The sequence below is a fragment of the Tiliqua scincoides genome, chromosome 8 (genome assembly GCF_035046505.1).
Source record: "Tiliqua scincoides isolate rTilSci1 chromosome 8, rTilSci1.hap2, whole genome shotgun sequence".
In the NCBI taxonomy this organism is placed as follows: Eukaryota; Metazoa; Chordata; class Lepidosauria; order Squamata; family Scincidae; genus Tiliqua; species Tiliqua scincoides.
The window spans coordinates 45,061,944-45,082,993 of record NC_089828.1 but is presented as its reverse complement, the minus strand read 5'-3'; the positions used below and the strand labels follow the sequence as shown (position 1 = coordinate 45,082,993).

At 44.7% G+C, this 21,050-nt stretch overlaps 1 protein-coding gene across 2 annotated transcripts in view; it reads left to right on the top strand.

Annotated features, from left to right (window-relative positions):
* ABR (ABR activator of RhoGEF and GTPase) overlaps positions 1-21,050 on the top strand; it is a 138,338-nt gene that overhangs the window by 71,718 nt on the left and 45,570 nt on the right. For both annotated transcript variants that reach the window (XM_066634796.1, XM_066634795.1), the window contains 10 exons: positions 1,582-1,767; positions 4,403-4,510; positions 6,160-6,220; positions 10,005-10,057; positions 10,778-10,918; positions 12,336-12,457; positions 13,707-13,872; positions 16,202-16,324; positions 18,431-18,506; positions 19,534-19,638. In XM_066634796.1, coding sequence (XP_066490893.1) covers positions 1,582-1,767; positions 4,403-4,510; positions 6,160-6,220; positions 10,005-10,057; positions 10,778-10,918; positions 12,336-12,457; positions 13,707-13,872; positions 16,202-16,324; positions 18,431-18,506; positions 19,534-19,638 — 1,141 coding nt within the window. The remainder of the gene's footprint in view (positions 1-1,581; positions 1,768-4,402; positions 4,511-6,159; positions 6,221-10,004; positions 10,058-10,777; positions 10,919-12,335; positions 12,458-13,706; positions 13,873-16,201; positions 16,325-18,430; positions 18,507-19,533; positions 19,639-21,050) is intronic.

Here is a 21,050-nt window from a genome sequence, read left to right as displayed (position 1 = left end):
CACACAAAAAGGCTAAAAAATGAGTTTAAAAAATGATCTTCTATGTGAGAACATGCTTATTTCTGGTCATCATCTGCTTAATGATGTCACTTGCTGCTTAATGATTTCACTTCTGACCCTCAGCAGGCACCGTGAATGCTAACTTTGTCCCTCTGTATGAAACAAGTTTGGCATCCCTGCTTAGGTTGTCTGTACATACTGAGGAGTGAGTGTCCCTTCTGTGAACCAGCAATGGCAGACCTGGCCAAACATGCCCCAAGCATCCTTGTGCTTTGACTTTAAGAAATTTAGGTTTGATGATGTCATCGGGTTATCTGATTGGATGAAAGAAAACCACCTGGCTGTTTCTCCATCTCCCACACTAGACTTGATGGACTTGGCTGCCCAGCTTGTGCGCGTATGCCAATTACAGCAGGAGGGTTGGCTAGGAATTGTTGTCTGGGCTTCCTGAGAGAGAGAGAGAGAGAGCAGTCTATATCCAGTCACATGTGACTATTTGTGTGGTGTTTCAAACCACTTAAAAGATCATCCCAAAATAATGGCTCCTGCATCTAGGTTGACAGGCAGTCTCTTTGGGAGACTACAGCACCCCAAAGTCATCTGCAGTATTAGAAATGTCCAAGAATGGGGGAGGAACCGGGAATATTTCACACCCTTCTAAATAAAAGAAGTCATCTTTTTTCTAACTATTTCTGAATGAGGGCTAGTTATGCAAAATGAATTTTACAGATGTGCTCAATCTGCATAACTTATGCCAGGTGCAAATTCAGCTCTTTCTTGGTTGAGAATTCAATATCTATCCTGCAGAGACTACACAAAGCCTTGCAGGTGGTGCCATTGCTATTCTAATATGGATTATTGAAGTATCTGTTTTTTCCTTTCTGTATATTCCTTATTTCTTCTTCGACGTTTCATCAACAGCATAACCGAGGTAAGAGGTTGGGCAGTGCGGTCTGTAGCATCCTTACAATAATCCTCAGATGTGACTTGGGTCTGGCTTTCACAAGTTGGGAAACGGACACTTTCACATGCAAAAATGCAGGACAGGCTTGTAAATAACCACTTGCTTGCTCTTCTGTAATGGGTAAGATTTGTCTCCAGATGACTTGACCTGGTAAACGGGAAAAGAATGTAGTTTCAGACTGTTACTAAGCCACCAATCATTAGTATATGTCAGGGTTGGTTAAACTTGCTTAACGTAAGAGCCACATACAATGAACTTCAGATGTTTGAGAGCCACAGGATTTAAGAAGCATTTAAATTCTTAAATATATTTACTCACCACGAACATTAAACTTCTGTGTAAATCCAATGGACTCTCAATTTATACCTGGTAAATCTAATTTTCAAGAAATTTTCAAGCTTTATAATTGTGGCGCAAAAAAGGAGCTCAGCTAACATATTTCAGAGAGCTGCACATTATATGTTAAAGAGCTGCATGTGGCTCACAAGCCATGGTTTGGCCGCCCCTGGTACATGTGTACAGGAGGGCTAGTAACTTCTGTATTTGATTTGCAAGAGTGAGCGCTGTAGCATTTTTCTCCTTGATGACTTCTTCCTTCTGTCTCCTTTTACCTGCAGCCCATGAAGCCCCTAAAAGCAACAGCTACCACATCCCAGCCTGTCCTCACTATCCAACAAATTGAGACCATCTTCTACAAGATCCAAGACATCTATGAGATCCACAAGGAGTTCTATGACAGCCTCTGCCCCAAAGTTCAGAACTGGGACAGCAGTGTTATCCTTGGCCATCTCTTCCAGAAGCTGGTGAGCAGACTTGCCTCCACTCAGTCCTTTCTTCTTTATCTCTCCCTTGTTTAATTCTGTAAAGAACCAACATTGGAGGTCTTGGGGCAGATGTAACACTGAACTCTGATTTTTTTTTTTTTAAACCATGGGTAAATTTCCCAGTGTATTATTTTCCTGTGCTGCTGCCCTCAGGCATGCATAGGAAGATATCAGTGAGTTCTTGCCAGTCATTTTGCTGGCAGAGAAGTTGGAGAGGTGGAAAAACTGTCTTAAACACAGTGAGCTTGAAACTACAGCCCATTTATTTAAAAGATATATATGTTGCTTTTCCTCTTAAAAACTAAGATTCCCAAGGCGGCTTACAATCGGTAAAATAAAATAAACAGTAAAAACCTCAGACAGAAAAGCATAAAAATGAAGCACTTGTAAATGAGAGCAGAACAAAAAGGAAGATTCAAATGCGACCTCGGTATCCATGTAAGATCCCATTGCCTCCAGAGGGCTTTCTGAAGCCTGCAGAGTCCGTGTGTGTCTGCCCATGGCCTCTGCAGGCTTCGGAATGGCCGAAAAGGCAGAAAAAACACTAGAGGGAAACTGAAAGTGACATTTTTAATGCCGTGTAAGGCATTGGGAAGCCAGGGGAAGCCTTTGGGGGTTTCAGGTGGAGCAAAGTCTGGCTCACCATGGGTCCAGGGGTCCTGTACAGCTTACTGGGGAGGGGGGAACCTCAAGGCTAACTAAACAAAACGGTCTTCAGCCTCTGTCAGAAGGTCATTGGGGAGGAAACAGTTCTTCAGTCTCTCGGAAGAGAGTTCCAAAGTTGTGGCATCACCATAGAGAAAGCCCTCTCCCCTCATTGCTACCAAACTAGCCTCAAACAGTGGTGGCACACACAGGTGGGCTCCTTCAGATGAATTCAATGGAATGGATTGGTACATAGGGGAGGAGGTGTTCTTTCAGATATCTTGGCTGCAGGCTTCCAAACCCATTTTGAACCTGCTGTTTTGCATCCAGTCATTAACCATGGCTAGGGGCATAGCATTTAACTAAGCAAAGAGAAACATGAGATAATGTTTTCATGGAGTGTCTCTGTATGTGTCATGATAGGCCAAATAGGTTGCTATGGTGATCTCACAGCCTCCTGTTATAGTCCAAAGTGACCATTCTTTTGTTTTTGGCATGGCACCAGAGAGTTTGCAGATTGTCTACAAAATAAAATTCTTAGTTATTGAAGGTGCCACAAACAGCACTCTGGTGGTCCTCTTCTGTTCAGAAATGGACATGCTATTCATTTTGAGATGGGAGCATCTTCATGTTTTTAATTATTGGAACCAGAGCACTCTGAGGATTGCAGGGAAAGCTTTCCCTAAAGGATCATATTGCAATATTAATGTCATGAAAAGTGCTATTTGGCTTCAGAATATCAATGTTAGTTTATTATTATGGGTTTACCGTGATCCATTTTGGTGGCATGGAAACAGCTTCTACCAAAGGAAAGAAAAATAAATTGTTGATGCAGACTGGTTTGTCCTCAATGGTGTGTAAAATCATTTCCTTAACACTACAGGTCTTCTCTCATTATCCACGATTTTGCGATCCATGGATTTGACTCAACTGGAAGTCATGTCTGGGAGGTCTTCTGAGGTGTACGGAGACCATGTGTGACCTCCCTGTGCCTCAGAAGGTCTCACAAGGCTTCTTGTGAGGCTTGTGAGGCTTCTGAAAGGCACCTCCACTTTTTGGGTGAAACAGGGCTGCAGCCTCTTGGGGCCTCAGAACACCTCTTGTACATGACTGGAGGCACTTCCGGTCATGTCCATGAGGTCCTTTTGAGGGCCCTCTTCATCCATGGGATTGGTATGCACAGGGAGGGAGTATGATATTCCCTGCAGATACTGAGGACAAACTACATATGTCTTAAATTTCAACACTGTTATGAGAGCCCAATCCTATCCAATTTTCCAGCACCGGTTCAAACACAATGCAGCCCCGAGGTAAGGGAACAAACATCCCTTACCTTGAGGAGGCCTCTGTGACTGCCTCCCCACCAAAGGATACAGTTCGCATCCCACTGATGCCGCTACACTGGCCCTGAAAAGTTGGATATGATTAGGCCCTTACTTATTAATCAATACTAGATTTTGTGTTGGAAGCACAGGAAGCTTTTTCTGTTTCATTAGTTACGTGCTAGTGGATTTTCATTTCAGGAAGGTTCTTTATGGGCTCTGATATTTGGAGGGTATTGAGGAGGATCTCACCAGCTGGCAGCTGAGGGCCCAATCCTATCCAACTTTCCAGCATTGGTGCAGCCACAATGCAGTCCTGAGATAAGGGAACAGATGTTCCCATATGTTGAAGAGGCTTCTGTGACTTTTTCCCCACAAAAGGATGCAGCTCACACCCCAGCTCACACCCCATTGGCACGGCTGCACTGACACTGGAAAATTGGATAGGATTGAGCTCTCAATCTTCTCTGCTATTAAAATTAATTCAAAGACAGTGGACAGTGTTGTGTATACAGCAGAAATATTTTGAAACAAATGTAGTGGGTTGTATTAATAACCAACAAATATGTATCTGCATTTGCCAGAATTGCTTCATTATAAACAAGTGAATAGTGATAGGTTTCTAACATCTCCTCCTCCTCACACAGGCTAGCCAGCTAGGGGTGTACAAGGCCTTTGTGGACAACTACAAAATTGCACTGGAGACAGCAGAAAAATGCAGTCAGAGTAACAACCAGTTTCAGAAAATTTCAGAGGTGAGAATGTAATTGTATTTATTATTAATTCCATGTGTTGTCTTTCTTCCAAGGAGCTCAGAGGTGGCATACATGGGTTGTTCTGTTTTTTATCCTTGTGCCAACTCAGTAGGGGGGAAAGGGTGACCTGCCCAATGCCATCCTGTGAGTAACATGACTCTTTACAGCACAATACAAATGTAAAAAGAGGGTACCAGGATGCAGGTCTCTTGTTGTCTTGTGTGCTCCATGGGGCATTTGGTGGGCCACTGTGAGATACAGGAAGCTGAACTAGATGGGCCTATGGCCTGATCCAGCAAGGCTGTTCTTATGGGTCTCTGCTGCAAGGGGCTTACATTCCAAATTGGGACCACTGCTAAATGTCATTGATGTAAATGCTGCTCTCTCTTTTACTTTTGGGGTTGGTAATAGAAGTGTTGGGGTGACTAGCTGTTACCCCTGATGACCTGATCTGGCCCAAGAGCCAGTAGCTGCTGACCTCTGCTGCATATAAAATGGAGATTTATACTACTGGCCTTAAAATTTTTGTGCTGGGTTTGTTATGTTGTGGCACACACATACTTGGTGCATGTCTGGATTATGACTCAGGCTATTCCAGTGTGCACCAAAAAGCCCCTAATGTGATATAAATAAGTTATACAGTATAAGCCAAGCTGCAGGTGTTTACTTTTTGGATCTGATCCTGCTTTTTGTTGGGGAGAAAACTTTGTACACACGAAGCATAAGTACCAAAACTTCAGCCAAGAATTTGAATCTTCTTTCTAAAGACTAGAGTTGGAGTAGAGAGTTTCCAGGGAGAAAGGTGTGGAAAGAAGGCCAAATCATGGAGAATTACACTTGCAGTAACTCTTGTCTGGCATAATTAAAATTGAGCCTACATGTTCATAGGCAGTCTACCTTTGAATATCACATGCTAAAGGCAAGCAGAGGAAGTTCATTACCTCCATGGTCCATGAGCTTCTCAGAAGTCAGCGTGGGGGGGGGGAGAGAACGAGGCACTCTATACTTGGACCTCTAGTCTCATCCAGCAAAAGCATGTTATGTTCTTAAGAGTTCATAGACTTCAGGGGACAGATGTCAGAAATTAATATGGTATATGTATGTGTGTTTGCAGTCTGACACACCTGCAATTTATTTTGCTGAACTTCTTAACCTAGACGGTATCCTTAGAGTACAGACAGTAGACCATACAGACATCACAAAACCACTCTAAAAAATATTTTATTGACAATTTTTCAAGTTTATAAAAGAAGCTACAACCAAAACTTGCTTACATGACAGGTTATAGATGGTGTCAGAAAGTTCAGAATTTAAAAAAACAAAAACAATTATATATATCCTCTCTCCACTCTATTAACAAACCCTCCCCCCCCCCCATTAATTTCTCAAGATGGGGGCTCAGTTCTTCTTGAAAGTCAAACCTCTTTCACCTCAAAATTATTTTTTTTGCAAAACCCTAAAAGGTTGCTGGCCTTAACTGTCTCTTTGCACATCCTCAGAGGCACTTTCTTTTCAAGCAATTAACTAGTCCTGGTTGTACAGGGTTCGGTTCACGGGAATTGAAACACACAAATAATCAATTTCTAAAAAATGAACACCCCTTTGCGTATTCCCTGTAATAGCCTCTAACAGAACTTTCCCTATGGCAGGAGCTGAAAGTGAAAGGACCGAAGGATTCCAAAGAGAGTCCCACCTCTGTCACCATGGAAGGTATAGGTTCTGTCTCGTAGGTGTGTGTGAGCAAGTGTGTAAACTGAGTGGGTGTGTGTCTCGCAATCCTTTGTCTGCATCTCTTCCCCCCTCCCCCTGTGACCACTCCATGAATTATGGATAAGATTGTGTGTGTGAGATGGTCCTTTGTGTTCGTACAGGGAGAGAGAGAGAGAGAGAGAGAGAGAGAGGGGAGGGGGCTGCTGCACCTCTTTAGGATGCTAGCAACGTCTGACAGCCCCTCACGCCCCCTTCCCTCCTCCTGCTAGCTTTGTAGATCACACCGACAGCCACTGCTCTCGGCTGCCGGCTGCCTTCGTCCGCTGATGAAGCCGGTAGCGATGGCTGTGCAGAGAAGGGGCTGCCATGGAGATACTACTCATCATTCGTTTTTGCTGTAACTGTACCTACGGTGGGATTGTGCAGGGCAATCCCTGCCCCTTTTTTTCATTAGAGCTGGTGGGCAGGAATGATATCCCTTAACAAGTGGGGGTGTTGCTTTGACTGTTCAGGAGTCTGAGAGCTTTTTTTGCTAGGGTGGTTTGCGAGGATTTTAACTGCTCCGTTGTGACCCTTCAGGTTCCAACCATCCCTGGGATGCTATGGGGGAGGAAGAGGAAGGGATCCAAGGCTTTGTCTCTATCTGCTCCACTTTAAGGGGAGGTTTGGAGGTGTCTTTTCTGAGCATGGCTCCAAAGGGTCTCTCCTTTCCATAGCGCTGTGCTTCAGTGCTTCAACTTGGTAATTTCTTTGTTCTTGAGCGTCCCAAGGCTGGGCGTTCGCTCATAGTTTTTCTCCTTGTGAAGAGTGGTTTAGCTGCCACTGAGGGAGAAATGAGGGGACAACGCCCCTGGGAACTATGGGGGCTACCAAGGGCTTTGGGGTTGGCAAGTAACAAGGAATCCTAGTGGAGATTGTTGTTTTGTGTCCGTATTCCAATCTGCTCCTGTTCAGCAGTAACTTCGCTCGCATCCTGAGTTGGCAAACGTTTTTGTGGTCTTTTTAATGGACGTTTGAGGTTGCATTGGACATTCAATTCCTTGTCCCACAACCTGTGAGGAAGGGGGTGTGCGATCTTTTGCTTGCTGTCATGCTTTGTCTCCATTTCCTTCATCTGCCTAGTCTAACTTCCCCTCTGTCCTATTCATTGGTTTGGGGAAGCATCCCACCATTGTCACCTCAAATGTTCAGTTCTGCAGGATGTCCCCAGGCCTTGTAACCATGACAATGGAGGGACTAACTTAGAGATGCTAGCCTAGGCTGGAGAGGCAAGGTAGCTATGACAGTGAGGTGGGTGTGTCTGCACCTGCCTTTCACCATTGTCTTTTTCTCAGTGCCAAGGCTCTGACATTTTGCCCTCCCCCCAAAAAAGGTTGGGAATTCTTTAGTGCTCTTTTGAATATGTGACCTTATAAAGTGCTTTATTCCAGCCTCCTTGCTCTCTTCCATCTGACATCATCGCATCCTGTGGAGGTGCATCTTCCTTTGAATACAGGGTAGTGGTGGCGGCCAGCCTTATAATTACAGATGGCTCATCTCAGTAACCAGATTTTGGGGTGCATTAATGGGCATCACATTTGTTCATTACTTAGTCTGTATATTGAGGCCCCATCTAGATCTTCTGCCTCAAGAGCCATAGTATCTTGTGCGGAAGGAGGGTCTGACTAGTTTTGATAGACCCAGTCTCAAGGTAGCATCTCATATACAAGCCCCATTGAAATGTGGGCCTTTGTTCAGCACCCATAAATGGGGGCTTGTCCAGAACATATTCCTAGTGGATGTTCCTGAGGCTAATAATTCTTGGGTTCCCTCTTTTTCCCCACAAACTGCCTCTGTCATACTCCTTCTCATCAATTGCCTTTCTTGCTGTATGTGTGGCAGGGGGTTAAAGATGGATTTTGTGTGCTGGTCAGCATTGATGCAATGACAATATGAAGGGTTGGGAGGGCATATGTTTTCTTATTTTTGTCCAGACCAGAACAAGGCTTTGTTCGTTTGAGATTGGGGAAGTGGTTTTGAAATGAAAGGGGGAAATCCAGTTTGTGTCTGGGCAAATGTGAGAATTGAAATACCTACTTTCTCACAGCACACACTCAGCTATCTTGCAAATGGCCTGGGACAACAGTCTGACCTCAGCATTAGGCTTAGGGAAACATCCTTGCCTTGAGTAGCAGATTTGGGGGGACATCTAGAGGGCAGGAAAGGGTCTGTTTAGCTCATTATTATATATTTGGGACTATGGAGGAAGGTCAGCATTTTGATTTTCTGCTTTGAGTCATCATTGACGAGGTGATTTCTCCCCCAAAAGAGGCTGGGCAGTCTTAAGGGAGAATTCTTCTTGCTGCCCTTCACTGGTGGCCTTAGCAGACTTGCTTGGAAGAAAGAAAGATGTAATGGGGAATTCCAGAGAAGTAGCCACTTCAGAGTGAACTGAAACTCAGTGCTTGCATGTGCGTGACTGTTTGATGTATTGTGTTGTCAGGCCAAGCAGTGAAGGGAATCTTTTACTATACTTCCATAAACAAGAAGAGATCTGAGGTAGCAAGGAGACTAAAGTTTAAATGCATAATTTATTTCAGATGCTTGACACCTCCCTCCCTCTCTTCCCCCACCATTTCCCCCTTGTCAGGCTTGGTTGGGGAGGCTCACAGCACTGTTGGCACAAAAGGGGAACAAACTTGTGCCCATCTTTCAAGACTTTTACACAGCTACTTCTCACTCACACTTCTATCACTTGAACTGGCCCCATGGTTTATTGCCATGCGCACTCATGAATCACACATGGTCCTGGCACTTCCCCTCCTGTTTGGGGAAATCTGGATACTTTTCCTGTATTAGTGAAGTTCATCTGAACCACTCCTATACTTGCACTAAAAGCCCCAAATTTTCTCAGAAGTGAGGGGAGGGGCAAGAACTGCCTGCACTTTTGTGAGTGCGCACAACAGTTAATGAATGTGGCCAGTTTGGGTGATACAAGTGTCATCCAGACTGGCCATCTGTTAAATAGGATGAAACTTAGAGATGTGATAAGGCAGCTGCATTTTTTTCTTCACGTGCCTGCCCTCTGCATGTCTAAAATGGGGAGTGGAGGGGGAAGTTTTTGTATCAAAATGGGTATGCAAGTGAAGGGGCCTGAACTGTACACTCATTGGGCTCTTTTCTATTCACTGTGGCTTGCTTTCTGATACTAGAGCTAGACTGGTGGTAGATTCTCCCTCACTGGGGAATTTCAGACAGAGGTTCAACAGGTACCTGCTGAAGATGCTCTAGGAAGATTTCCTGCTACAGACAGGGGATTGGACTAGATGACCTTGTGGGCACCCTTCAACCCTATTCTATGATCTGTGCAGAATTGTCCCCTCAGCTGTGAGAATTTTTTTCTTAGAGGAGGGACCAGTTAAGCCTCTTACTGAATAACACAATAAACGTCAGGCGTCTTGACTCTTTGATCTCGAGTTGTACCCATTTTATAGTGTTTCAAAAACTGGCTTTGATCAGAGATGATCAGTGAGACAAGAGAAATGTTGCCTGAATGTTGTAGGCAAACTGTGTTTATCGCATTGCCGTCCAACAAAAAATATTGCCTGTCTCCAACCAGGTGTCTTGTGCACCATCCTCTAGCATTCCTGTATCTGCTGATTGGGATAGGAACCAAAAATATGCCCTCCTGTGGATTATGTGTTGTCCAGGAGAGATTGTAGATGAGTGGAAATGGGGGTGGCTATGTAGGAATGCCACTTGTGTGCCTCTCACAGGTTCTTTTTCTTCTCCCTTTAACTTGTAGCGTTGCTGTATAAGCCAATAAACCATGTGACCCGAAGCACTTCTGTGTTGCATGTGAGTGTAACCCTATGAGGGATGGGGGGGGGGAAATGTGTCCTTGTTGCATGACTTGTTAACAGACACATACACCAACATTCCAAATCTAGCCAATTTGACACGTGCGCACAGGTGCAATTGTGTTGTAATCCCCTTCAAAAATAAGAAATGGATTTGCCCCTTTGAATAATCAAAACCTGTCCATTTAAGCCATTTCTGCCCAACGTTGCATATACATGACAGGGATCAAATGTGTACACCTGTGGGCTGGGTAGAAATGGGTTAAGCCTTTTATGGCATTATGTTCGAAGCATGTACAAATGGTGTTAAGACACCTGTATATGCGTTTAGTGTTATGTATGAATAGCCCTTTTTAAAACAAACTTTTACTGAGCTGCAGTGGGCTTGGTTTATATAGTGCTTTAATGAATTCAAACCTCAGTAACCCTTAGCCTGTCGGTATCTGACCAGAGGTCCCTGAGTAATCCTCACATCAATCCTGTAAGGTGGGCGCATGCAGTGGGATATGTTCGCAGATTCCAGGGGAGAGGGGCTGCTGTTCTCCAGTTTCACTGATGTGAGCCAATCAGCACCTTCTGTTGTGATTATTATTATTAATAATTTATTCATAAAGTACCTGAGGTTGCCAGACATTGTGAAAAAACGAAAATATAATACTTTACAAGCCTGTCCTGCAGGGTTATGAACTGAAGAATTGTTCCTCTCCTCTTGAATCAGGATCTGTTGAAGCACACGCCATCTGACCACCCGGACTACCCGTTGCTCCAGGATGCCCTCCGTATCTCCCAGAACTTCCTCTCCAGCATCAATGAGGACATTGACCCCCGCAGGACAGCTGTCACCACTCCCAAGGGGGAGGTAAGCAGTTACGAAAAGGATGTGGTTGGTATAGCAGCAGAAACAGGCATCAGCAAAAAGCATTTCTTTAATGGAGACAAAGAGAAGAGCCTTGTTGGGTCAGGCCAAAGTGGGGTCTAGCCCAGCACTCTGTTATCAAGAGTGGCCAGCCACATGCCTTCAGGAACCCTACAAAAAGGCCATAAAGCCAGAGCTTCTCTCCACCACATGTCCCCTAGCAACTGTATCTAAAACAATATTGCCCAAGGGCATTGATTTTTGCTCCCATAGCTCTCAATAGACCTAATCATTCATATATTCGTACAATCCTTCCTAGATTTATTTAAATCAAGTTTCCCATATTAAAATTCCTGTGTTTCCTTGTCAGGGATGTACAGTACTCTAATCTGTAGAGCAACCAGTTAGAACATCTTGTGTAACCTAAAGACATAAATCAAAGTATGTGGCCATGCTGCCTTCATGCTTCATGCTTATGGAGAAGGAATGTACACATGTTGAAAAGATACTATGCAAAATCATTTAATTGAAAGTGGAGACTTCAATCCTACCTGCAGTTATTTGGAAGCAAATTCCACTGAATACAGTGAACCTTAAATTGAAGTGCATAAGGTTTGACTGAAACAAATGCCCAGAACTTTCCGGAAGCAAGGAATGGTCATTACTGGTACAATATTGTTTCTTCATGAGATGGAAAGTCAACATTCATATTGTTTGGTTGAATCATAAATATTAATTTCAGAACAGAACCCATTACAGAAGTTGGGCATAAAAATAGAAGTGAAAGATCCTCCACCTGAGCTCAGTGAATGATGTTGGTGAGATTACCTGGGTTGTAGTGCCTGTGATGACTTGCTAGTCCCTGGACCCTCCCACCCCAGCATCAGGTCATAGTATAAAGACACAAGCATTTGTGCTGTATGATGACAAATTAAAGGTCCTCTCCCCAGTTTTCTTTTGAAAGAAAGCAGCCATTAAAAAGTTTTATGTGTTTTCATTGAGTTTAGAATTCATTTTATTTAGTTATGTTAAAAGAGAAATGTCTTGTAGTAAAGAATTTAGAAACAAAAATTTTAAATGTTAAAATCCAATTTTTTAAAACTCAGTTTTTATTCAGCCTGAGCTAAACGCAAACCCGAAAACGAAAGAGGGATTTTGTTTTGTTTTTTGTACCTTGACGCTGAAGGTAGTATATTGGGACTGAATTACTTCCAAATAGGCTGTGTCATCGTAAGAACATTCACACTGAGTTTCATCTTTTTTTGAGTTCCGCAGCTGAGCAGGGATTTCAACCTGGGCCACACTTTCCACTGTAACTTGCTGGTCTTGTGTATTTCTGGGGGAAAACTAGGCATTCTCTGTACCTCATTCTATGTGTGTGCGCATACTCTCCCTCCTTCTGTCTCCTCCTTGGCTGCAGACCCGGCAGCTGGTCAAAGATGGCTTCTTGGTCGAACTGGCTGAGGGGTCCCGCAAGCTGCGCCATGTCTTTCTCTTCACGGATATGCTCCTTTGTGCCAAGCTGAAGAAAACAGCAGTGGGGTGAGATGCATGGAAAGCCACTACCTGGGATGGGTAGGGGAGAATAGTCGATGGGGTGGCAATCTTGACATTTGTGTGACTTTCCTTCCATTTTCCCCCCCACCACATCTGGAGTGAAGGACTCCTAGTCTAGCAGTGAATCCTGTCCTTTCCAGCTCTGTGTGCCTATGGCACTCACCTTGTTGGCCTTTCCAAGGTCACGTGCATTTCTTAAAATGAATATCCTTGGCATTTGCAAACATAGAAATAGCTTTGCTGGATCAGACCCAAGGTCTGCAAAGTTTAGCATCCTGTTTCCAACAGCAGCCAGCTACATGCCTCTAGCTTTTCCCAAACTGTGCTAATGTGCGGTGGGTTGCAACCCAGTGCCCCATGCTGCACCAGAAAGCCTTACTTGGAGACCCCATAGGCTGCTTCTGGCCTCTGTGGGTCTCAGAATATCTCTGGAAGCTACTTCCAGTTTGCTTCCACAAGTTTAGGTTTGCTTCCACATCTTCCTGTTCCATCCAGGAGGCATTCTGAGACCCACAGAGGCCAAGGGAGTGCGTCATGGTTCAGCGCAATCCAGAAGCAGCCTCCCAGGGACTGCAAGTAAGGCTTTTTGGTGCAGCACTGGGCATTGAGTCAAAGCATTGAAGCACGAGGTGGGTCGCAGCACTAAAAAATTTGGGGACCGCTGCTCTAGAAGCTCCAAAGTAGAATGTGAAATTGGTGACTGCTGTTCCATTTGTTTGTCCCCCTCAAAAGCAAACTCTTCATGAGAGTTCCAATATAATACATGCCTACTATACCTTGATATGTTTGTCACCCATGAATTTGTCTACATTTGTTCTATAAAAAGCCATTTCATCTTAACAACTATTGGCTGCACCTTTCGGCCTTTGTACCTTGTGGTACAACAGGGTACAACAGGGTACAAGGGTACAACAGGGTACAAGGGCACCTTGCACCTTGTAAACAAAGGTAAGCTGTAGCCCTCACAGGTGTGGAGATAATGTACCGTGTAATCGCAGTGCTTCTCCCTAAATTGCATCTTCTCTTTGAGAACAAATGAAAGAACAAGATGCATACCTACAGTGTCATTTTGGAATGCATGTACATGCAAGCGTGTAAATCATAACGAATGCTGACCAGAGGGTATTTAAGGATACAGTTATCTAAGCATACACAACACAGGGTGTTGCCAAACTAGATTTCTGGAGCATACACTGCATGTGTCACTGTACTGATGGCTCTGCTCCCTCCGCAGGAAGCACCAACAATATGAGTACAAGTGGTATGTGCCATTGGCTGAGCTGGTATTCCCATCCCCTGAGGAGTCAGAGTCATGCCCACATGTCCATGCTATGCCTGACCATGATTTGGAAGACATGAAGATAAAGATTTCCTCTATTAAGAGTGAGGTGCAAAAAGAGGTATGTGTGGTGAGTGGGTGAGCAGGCAGGCATATCGTAGTCCCTCTGGCAGGTTTTTAGATAGCGTAATAAGAATGACTTTGTTGGATCAGGTTAGGTGGCCCAGAATTAACAGAAGGGCCATTGGTTGCATGTAGAGCACTTGCTTTGCATGCAGGAAAGCCCTAGGTTCAATTCCTGGTAGCATCTCCAAGTAGGGCTGGGAAAGATCCTGGCCAAATGAACAGCTGAAGCTGCCTGATCTAGTTCATCATTGTCTTCACTGATTGGCAGTGGATCTCTCAGGTTTTGGACAGAGAAAGGTCTTTCCCTGCCCTGCCAGAGAAGTTGGACGCTGTATTGCTCTAAATATCTACGTACTGCTTTTCCACAGAAAAGTTTACAGAGCAGTTTACATTGCAACAGACATGAGAAGGTAGCTCCCTATCCTAAAGCGGCTCACGTAAGTGTCTCTCTTATGTCCTTTTTTTAAAAGGACATAAGAGAGACACTAGCAAACAGTCACTGGAAAAATGCTATGTTGGGATTTGAACCTGGGACTGTCTGCGTAAGGGACAGGCGCTCTACCACTGAGCTATAGCCCTTCTGTAAGGCCCTGGAGAGCTGTACCCAGTTAGCATTGACAATATTGATCAATGCTATCAGATTTGGTGAAAGGCAGGTTCATATAATTCCAATAAAAATGTTAAGATACAGCCTTCTCTGTTATCTGTCCCCAGCATGTGATACTCAGAGCTACGCTGTAGTGTTCTGTTTAGATAGCTCAAGGCCATTGATGTAATCACCCTCCATAAGTGAGTTTAATTCTTCCTATTGAAAGCCAGTTGGCCATCTCTGCTTCATGTGGCAGTGAGTTCCACAAGTGAATAATGCATTATGCAAAGAAGCACTTTCTGCCTTATGTCCCTATTGGCTTCTTTGAGTGCCCAGCATAGCTTTTTGCCCTTAACTGCCACTAGTATGACACATGCAGACATGCTCGATTGCATAGTTTGGTTTTCAGACAGTGTTCCTAGAAATGCTCAAGGGAGGAGCCGTAGCTCATTGGGAGAGCATCACTGTTGTATGCAGATGGTCTCAAACTTAATCCCCATCATCTCCAGGTTGGAAAGAGAGAAAACTCTCTGAAACCATGGAGAGTCCCTGCCAGTCAGTGTGGACCAGTAGTCTGACTCTGTATAAGGCAGCTGCCCATTTTCCTATGCTGAAGCTCCTTGGCAGGGGGAGAAAATGTGGAGCAAGCTGCTCAATAAATATGTACTTTGGCCATGATTTGCAGTCTTCCTCTGCACCCAGATGCTCACAGGGGAATGTCAAAAGCAGCACAAGTCAGACTTTTTCTGCTTTGACCTTTCTGGAAGGCCCTTGCAAAGTGTATCTCTTTTGAGCAGGGGGTCAGGCTGACAGAATCCACCTGAAAATGTCCCTATGCTTCACTAAAAGGAATTCTTAATCGCTTCTGGGCACAGGCAGTTGTTTGACCTTACCAACTTCTACTGCACACATGAACACAGGAAGCTGCCCTCTACTGACTCAGAGCCAAATCTATCCAACTTTCCAGCCCTGGTGTAGCTATGCCAACGGTCTGTGTGCTGCATCCTGTGGTAGGAGGGTAGATATGGAGACCTCCACAAGCTAAGGGAATGTTCGTTCCCTTGCCTCAGGGCTTCATTTCAGCTGCACAGGCACTGGAAGGTTGGATAGGATCGGGCCCTTAGACTCTTGGTCCATCAAGCTCAGTATTCTCTGCATTCACTGGAAGCTGTTCTCCAAAATTTCAAACAGGGTTGTTTCCTGGCCCTACCTAGGAATGCTGCCAGGAGCTGAACCCAGGACCTTCTTCATATAAGAGAAGTGTAAGGCTCTCTACTACTGAGCTACAATTCAGGATTCTCCTGATGCACTTATAAGAAGTTGTCTTACAATGGATCATTTCTTTAGTTCATTCCTCTCTGTGTTGTCCACCCTGTTAGCTGCTCTTCAGAATTGCAGAAAGAGATGTTGTTGGGGATTGAACTTGGGGCCTTCTGTGTGCAAAGGAAGTGATCTACCACTGAACTTATGCAAGGCAAGGAACTATTGTTCCTAGATTTAATGCCCCCAGCTCTGTGTTAAGTGAGGATAGCAATTTCCTCTATTCTAGGTGAGAACCTTCCCCCTTTCCACTCTACATCAAGAATGGGCAAACAGAACACAGCTTCCTAGGTGATCATAGGTAAAGGGAGGATATGGATGGCTCCAGAGAGGGGAACACGAGTCCTCTTTTAGTGATAAATTTGGATCCAAATGTCTGCTCTTAGAAATGACTGCTCTTTCTCCTCCTCTGCAGAAGGCTAACAAGGGGCAGAGCCGAGCCATGGAGCGCCTGAAGAAGAAAATGTTTGACAACGAGTTCTGGCTGCTGCTCAACTCTCCTTCCATCCCCTTCCGTATCCATAGCCGCAATGGGAAAGTATGGACACATTACATTTTGGCTGGGCTGGGGAAGGCAAAGGAGGGGCTTTTAGGCAGATACCAGGGAAGGAGACACTGTTGTGGTCCTTGCAGGAGTGCCTTTGGCAAATGTCATAGCCAATGATGAATCAAGTATAGCTGAGTATGTGTGAGGGCTCCAGTATCCAGCTGCAGGACCTATGAGAGGAATTTTGTCAGGAGGTACAAAGTTTCTTCTGGGCTCCTTCCCAAAGGGGGAGGGTAACAAGAGGGCAGGCAGAACAGGGGGCCAACTAAGACAGGTGAAAGGTGCTGACAGCCACAATAGTCTTTGGAGCCCAGGTCCTCTAGGCTTCTTGATGCAGAACCCAGGTATTCCTGATCATGCGGCATTGGCAGCTAGATATGGAAAACCAGACAAACTCCTAAGTCTCTCTAAAATATTTGAAATATAGAAAATCGATAGCAGAAAATTAGCATCATCATGTTTAGGCTCACACTAGACTGGACCACAGTGAACTTTTGCAGCAGCAGTAGCCCCACACCTGGGTCATTGAGCTACTGTACACTCCGTCATGGTTACGGGATCCACAATCCAAAGAGCTACTGTAGCAAGCCAGCTTCCTCCCAGATCTGACATTGTGTTCAGGAGGGTCACAGATGCATTCCTGAGCCCAGTGTGTATGGCTTGCAGCAGCAGTTAACACTACATGCGCGTGATTGTGCCCGAGCATCATGAGCAGGCAGTGAGTTCAGGTGAGACAGGAAAATGTCACATCCCAGGACTTTCTGGGCCCCCTTTCTGACTCAGGGCCCGGGTACAAATTCCCCCCTTTATCCCCCTCTCCTAGGCCCTGCCCAGCTGCTGGGGAGGGTGCACTTGGGATATGCACTCACAGCCCCTGGGCTTTTGGAACTCTGAACCCACTTCGCCCAAGAAAGGGTGGGTAGGTGGCGTTACTGTGTCAGATCTTCCCAGTGTTCAGTCTCTGTATATTTTTAATCCCGGGTTTAAGCTTGAAATGTATGACAAAAGAATTGATGAAAGTGCATTCTGCACCTGCTCAGGAGCATTTCTCTCGCCGCTTATTGACTATCAAAGATCCTCACACATCAGGTTGTGGAGGGGAATGACCTTCGGATCTTTAAATGATGGTTCCAGAGTCCAGACTGATTTGAGCCACAGCCTTTCCTTTTCTACAAAGTAAACACACCTGTCTTCCTGAGCGTAAGCATGGCTAACCCTGGGTTAATGTTGGAACCCTGTTTCTAATGCTAAGGCTCCAAGTGTGCAATGTATGAAAACAACCTTTGGTCATGAAGAGAGTGCTTTCTACCTCAATGCTGAGGAGCCATGACTAAGAAGGCCCCCAGAGAAACTTCTGTTCCCAGGCCATCTTGAACCTCAGCACCCGATATGTTAGAAAGGAACTAGTTTGCTTCCAAGACTTGGATTCAGGGTTTTGTTTTGATTCCTCCTTGAAGGATATGTGTGATGTTGATTATTTCCTGAACTACAACTGATCTGAAGAGGAAAAAATCTTCAAGAATATTTTTGTGCCTTGGGTTAGCATGGAAAAATGTGATTATATGTTGTCTGTGTTTTTGCAACATTTTCAGTTAAGTCGCAGTTTTTCAGGGAGGGAAGGGTGCAGTTTTTAATTTGGCAAGTATCTGGAAAACTTGGAATGCGATTGCCTTTAAAATTTATCAACAAGTCTGATGTAGTGGATGAGATGAATTCCTTTTATTGACCTTTTATTAGATCTATGAAAAGAAATAAACACCAAAATAAACCCTGTTTGAATGACACACATATAATTTTATAACTAAAACTGTAATTTAAAAAGTATTTTCGTGGGTTATTTAGCAGTACCTCTCAACTCTGAATTTCATAATTTAAAAAGTATTTTCGTGGGTTATCTAGCAGTACCTCTCAACCCTGAATTTCAGTTTTCAGAAATTTTCAATGTGAGTTGAAAATTTTGCAGGGATCCAAGTTTGTGAAAGGATTATTTCAGCTCTAGCTTGCTCTGCTTTCTCCTACTCAGGCTGCACTCATATTCTACAGCTTTTGGGAAAGGAAGTGTGTCTGGTCTTCATCACTCTTCCTATCTTCTTTCAGAGCTACCTGTTTCTGCTGTCCTCTGACTATGAGCGATCAGAGTGGAGAGAGGCCATCCAGAAGCTGCAAAAGAAAGGTGAAGAATTCTGCTGTGACAGTACAGTATTCCCCTGTTGATGATCTAGTAGTGTGATGAGCTAATAGTGTGCTCAGCAACCAGACCCATTTCCAATAGGAAAAGGGAGTTGGCAGGCTAAGAGCCCATAGGATGACATGCTACTAAATTGAATTTGCACAGGTGCCAGTGTGAAAACTCTTGCACAAGAACATAAGAGGAGCCTGATCTTCTGGATTAGGTGAAAGGCCCACCTAGTCCAACATCCTGTTTCCCACAGTGACCCACCAGCTTCCTCAGGGAAACCCATAAGCAGGAGGCCAAGGCAACTGCCCTCTTCTACCACTACTCCCCTACAACTGGTATTCAGTGGCCTGCTGCCTCTGACCCTGAGGGTAATACAGAACAGTTGATAGACTAGCCCTCTATTAATTTGTCCAATCCCAATTTGAAGCTGTCTGAGCTAGTGGCCACCACCACATCCTGTGGCAGCAAATTTCATAAATTAACTTTGTGCTGCAGTTTGGCTTCTTACTTTGGCTGCAACTTGGCTTCTCCTGTTTCTCCTGCCAGTTGGTTTTGTGGCATGACCCCAGATTTTTAGTATCATGAGAGAGGCAGAAAGCTTGTTTTCTCTGTCCCCATCCCCCTCATCATGTATAATTTTCTCAGTTGTGTTCTCTCTTAGTCACTTTTTTCCCTTCAATTAAAAAGCCCCAAACACAATAGCCTTTTCACAATACTGTTTTGAGATCCGGTGACCAGACCTGCATATAGTATTCCAAGAGTGGTCTTGCCCCTGGGTTGATCTAGTTACTGGGAGTTAGGCAGCACTTTTCAGTGGGCTGGATATGTCATACCGACCTATACTTGCTGATCCCTAAATCTTCTAATATTAACTCTCTGCTGCCCCCTGGTGAGCTTCTCCTGTAACAGCTTTTGGACATCATTATAACACCGCACAAGGGGTCCCATGCTGACTGTCCCTGACTGTCCCATGCTGTTCAGGTGCTTCTGCTGAATCCTTTCTCCTTTTATCCCTCTACAGATCTCCAGACCTTTGTGTTAAGCTCTGTGGAGTTGCAGGTCCTTACGGGGTCCTGCTTCAAGTTACGCACCATACACAACATTCCAGTCACCAGCAATAAGGACGGTGAGCAGTCACTTCTCATCTTGATGTTTTCCATTTGACAGTGAGAGTAGCCAGCATGTCCTCAAAATCAGTCAGTCAGATTACCTGCTCTTGGAGAAACCACACCCTTTCGGTTTGCAGAAGTTGCTGTTTTGAGCAGTCCTCCTGACTGGAGGAGCAGTAGCTCAGGCAGAGATGCAATGGATAACCTCCTCTGAAGATGAGCAGTTCTGCTGCATTTCTACTTTTTGGATTGAACATTCCAGTTGCGCCAAGTGAAGATAAAACAGAATTACCCCACTGGATGCTTGTTGAAAAGGGGCAAGGAAAGAAGTGTTATCTGTTCAGAGATGCAGCAGGCAGCCTCCTCTCTGGGCAGGTGTTATGGACTCCCAGGATCCAGGGTGCATTTATTTCTCACAACACTTGTTGGGGGAGTTACTAAGATATGCTCAATTGGGAAAGCAGCAAAAGTGTTGTCAACAACATACTGGCTGATGGGGCATGAAATCGCATGCAAGCAAAGGGTGGGGAGAGCCTTTCTAGGTTTGACAATTATATCAGGGGTGTCAAGCATAAGGCCCACAGGCCAAATGTGGCCCCTCGAAGCAATTTATTTGGCCCCCATTATAATTAGGTTCTCCCAGCTTGATAATTGGGCTCTCTCATATCTTGAGAATATGCACAAGATTTGCACATTTTCTCTTCTGTCACTTGTACCTTATTTATTTAGCATATGGCAGTTTGTACCTAATGAGTAATCTGTGTGACAACAAAGAGTTCATATCTGGCCATCATCTGCTTAATGATGTCCGGCCCTTAGCAGGCACCATGAATACTAAATCTGGCCCTCTGTATCAGGATGCCCTGGGGCCACTTGCGACCCTCGAGGACTCCCAATGCGGCCCTCAGGGAGCCCCTAGTCTCCAATGAGTCTCTGGTCCTCCGGAGATTTGTTGGAACCCGTACTGGCCCAACGCAACTGCTTTCAGTGTTAGGGCAACTGTTTGACCTCTTGCGTGAGCTGTGGGATGAGGGCTCCCTCCACTGCTTGCTGTTTCATGTCTGGGATGCAGCAGTGGCAGCGAAGGAAAGGCTGGCCTTGCTTTGTGCCAGGACTTTTATAGGCCTTGAGCTATTGCAAGACCATTCATTCATTCGTATAAGTTCATCTTTAATATAGTCATTTATGTAAACTTATGTAAATTTATTCAGATTTTAAATGTAAATTAATTCTTTTTTTCCCTGGACCCCAACACAGTGTCAGAGAGATGATGTGGCCCTCTTGCCAAAAACTTTGGACACCCCTGCTCTGTATGAAATGAGTTTGGCATCCCTAGTCTATATGTTGTTAAGTGAGTTAAGTGTTAAGTGTTAGAATCAAAGGAACAGGAATATCAAAGCAGGCACTGAGTTCAGAGGCCAATTAGCTG